This window comes from Sphaeroforma arctica (assembly GCF_001186125.1).
Source record: "Sphaeroforma arctica JP610 unplaced genomic scaffold supercont1.1786, whole genome shotgun sequence".
NCBI classification, from domain to species: Eukaryota; class Ichthyosporea; order Ichthyophonida; genus Sphaeroforma; species Sphaeroforma arctica.
The window spans coordinates 2,992-4,538 of NW_014038772.1; the positions used below are offsets into that span (position 1 = coordinate 2,992).

The window sequence follows — 1,547 nt, forward strand, 5'->3', positions numbered from 1 at the left end:
TGTCATTGGTCACTCTCATACATACCGCGTCCATCTCTATCATAGCCTTCTTCTCCATTATCTTGAGGGCAAAGTACTTCTCTGTCTGTTTGTGTTGCACCAGCCGCACTTGAGCAAACCCACCCCTGTAAGTACCAACAATTAAACGTGTGCAGTGAATATGATAATACAACTATGAACTGCTAGAGGTTATGATCCATTCTATAGAAGTGTGTGTAATGTGTATAGCAATACAACTATGAAATGCTTGAGAATGTATATACAAATTGATTGAATTAAGTGTCAATTACGTACCAACGTTATCAATATTGATTTAATATCGTTCCAGTGTTATAAACGCTAATTCATTTTTATACTAAGAAAAATTCTGCGCAAGTTTCATAGCTTGTGTGTTATAGCCATGATTCCTTTTTTTCTCAGTACGTTTTGTGCACGTGCTACTTGCTTAATACTCGCAGGTGACTGGCAATTTACAATATCACCTACACAATGCAGCACGTATACGACTCACCGCAGCCACACCCCACCGAGTGGGTTTACGTACTTACGTATTCCTCACTACTGTCCACACATTGCTATACACATACACCCACTCACAGCCACACACTCCGCCGAGTGGGAAAACGTACTTACGTATTCTTCACTACTGTCCACACATTGCTATACACATACACCCACCCACAGCCACACACCCCGCCGAGTGGGAAAACGTACCTACAAAATCTTCACTACTGTCCACACATTGCTATACACATACACCCACTCACAGCCAAACACCCCACCGAGTGGGAACACGTACTTACATAATCTTCACTACTGTCCACACATTGCTATACACATACATCCACACACAGCCACACACCACCCCACACCTAACCCACGCACCTGCCAATGAGATTCATAATGGCAAAGTCCTTAAGGCTTGTATCGGGGCCTAGCTTTATGCCTGGTTCGGGTTGTACACCTGATTTTACCAGGTCATACAGCCACGGCAGCATGCTGTCAATCTTCAACTGCACCGAAAACATGGTCTCGCCGGGAACAACCTCGATGTGTTTCCGACTGGCATGGACCTAGTGAGAAAATAAGCCAACCCGCGCGGAATAAGCAATAGGAGACGGTGCGTGGTAGATATACTTAGGCGGGGTCTGATATAGCAAGACCTTCGTATATGTGCTTGCATGAGTGTGGCCTGCAACAAGTGTGCGGTATGGGCTACGAATCAACGGCACCTAATGAACTATAGCGCAGCGCAGCAAGCCACTGCGTAGGTGTGTGCACGCGATCATGCATACACAGGGGTACATATGGAACAGTGCTCACCAACATACTAGACCTATACGCATGCATATCATTGTGTATATGATGCCAGCGTACGGCTGACGCACACGCCACGCCTTACGAAGCTTATTTTGAAAGCCGTGTGGAGATATATACATACACATATATATATATATATATATATATTGTGTGTGTGTGTGTGTGTGTGTGTGTGTGTGTGTGTGTGTGAGTGTGTAGTGAGTGAGTGTGTGTGTGTGTGTGTGTGT

The 1,547-nt window shown here is 44.9% G+C and overlaps 1 protein-coding gene across 1 annotated transcript in view; it reads right to left on the minus strand.

Moving 5' to 3' along the window:
* Window positions 1-22: 22 nt before the first annotated feature.
* Window positions 23-1,547, minus strand: part of SARC_11615 (hypothetical protein) — a gene marked incomplete at both ends in the record, with an annotated part of 6,053 nt that continues 4,528 nt past the window's right edge. The window contains 2 exons of the mRNA XM_014294294.1: window positions 23-125; window positions 886-1,073. Of these exons, the coding sequence (XP_014149769.1) occupies window positions 23-125; window positions 886-1,073 (291 nt within the window). The remainder of the gene's footprint in view (window positions 126-885; window positions 1,074-1,547) is intronic.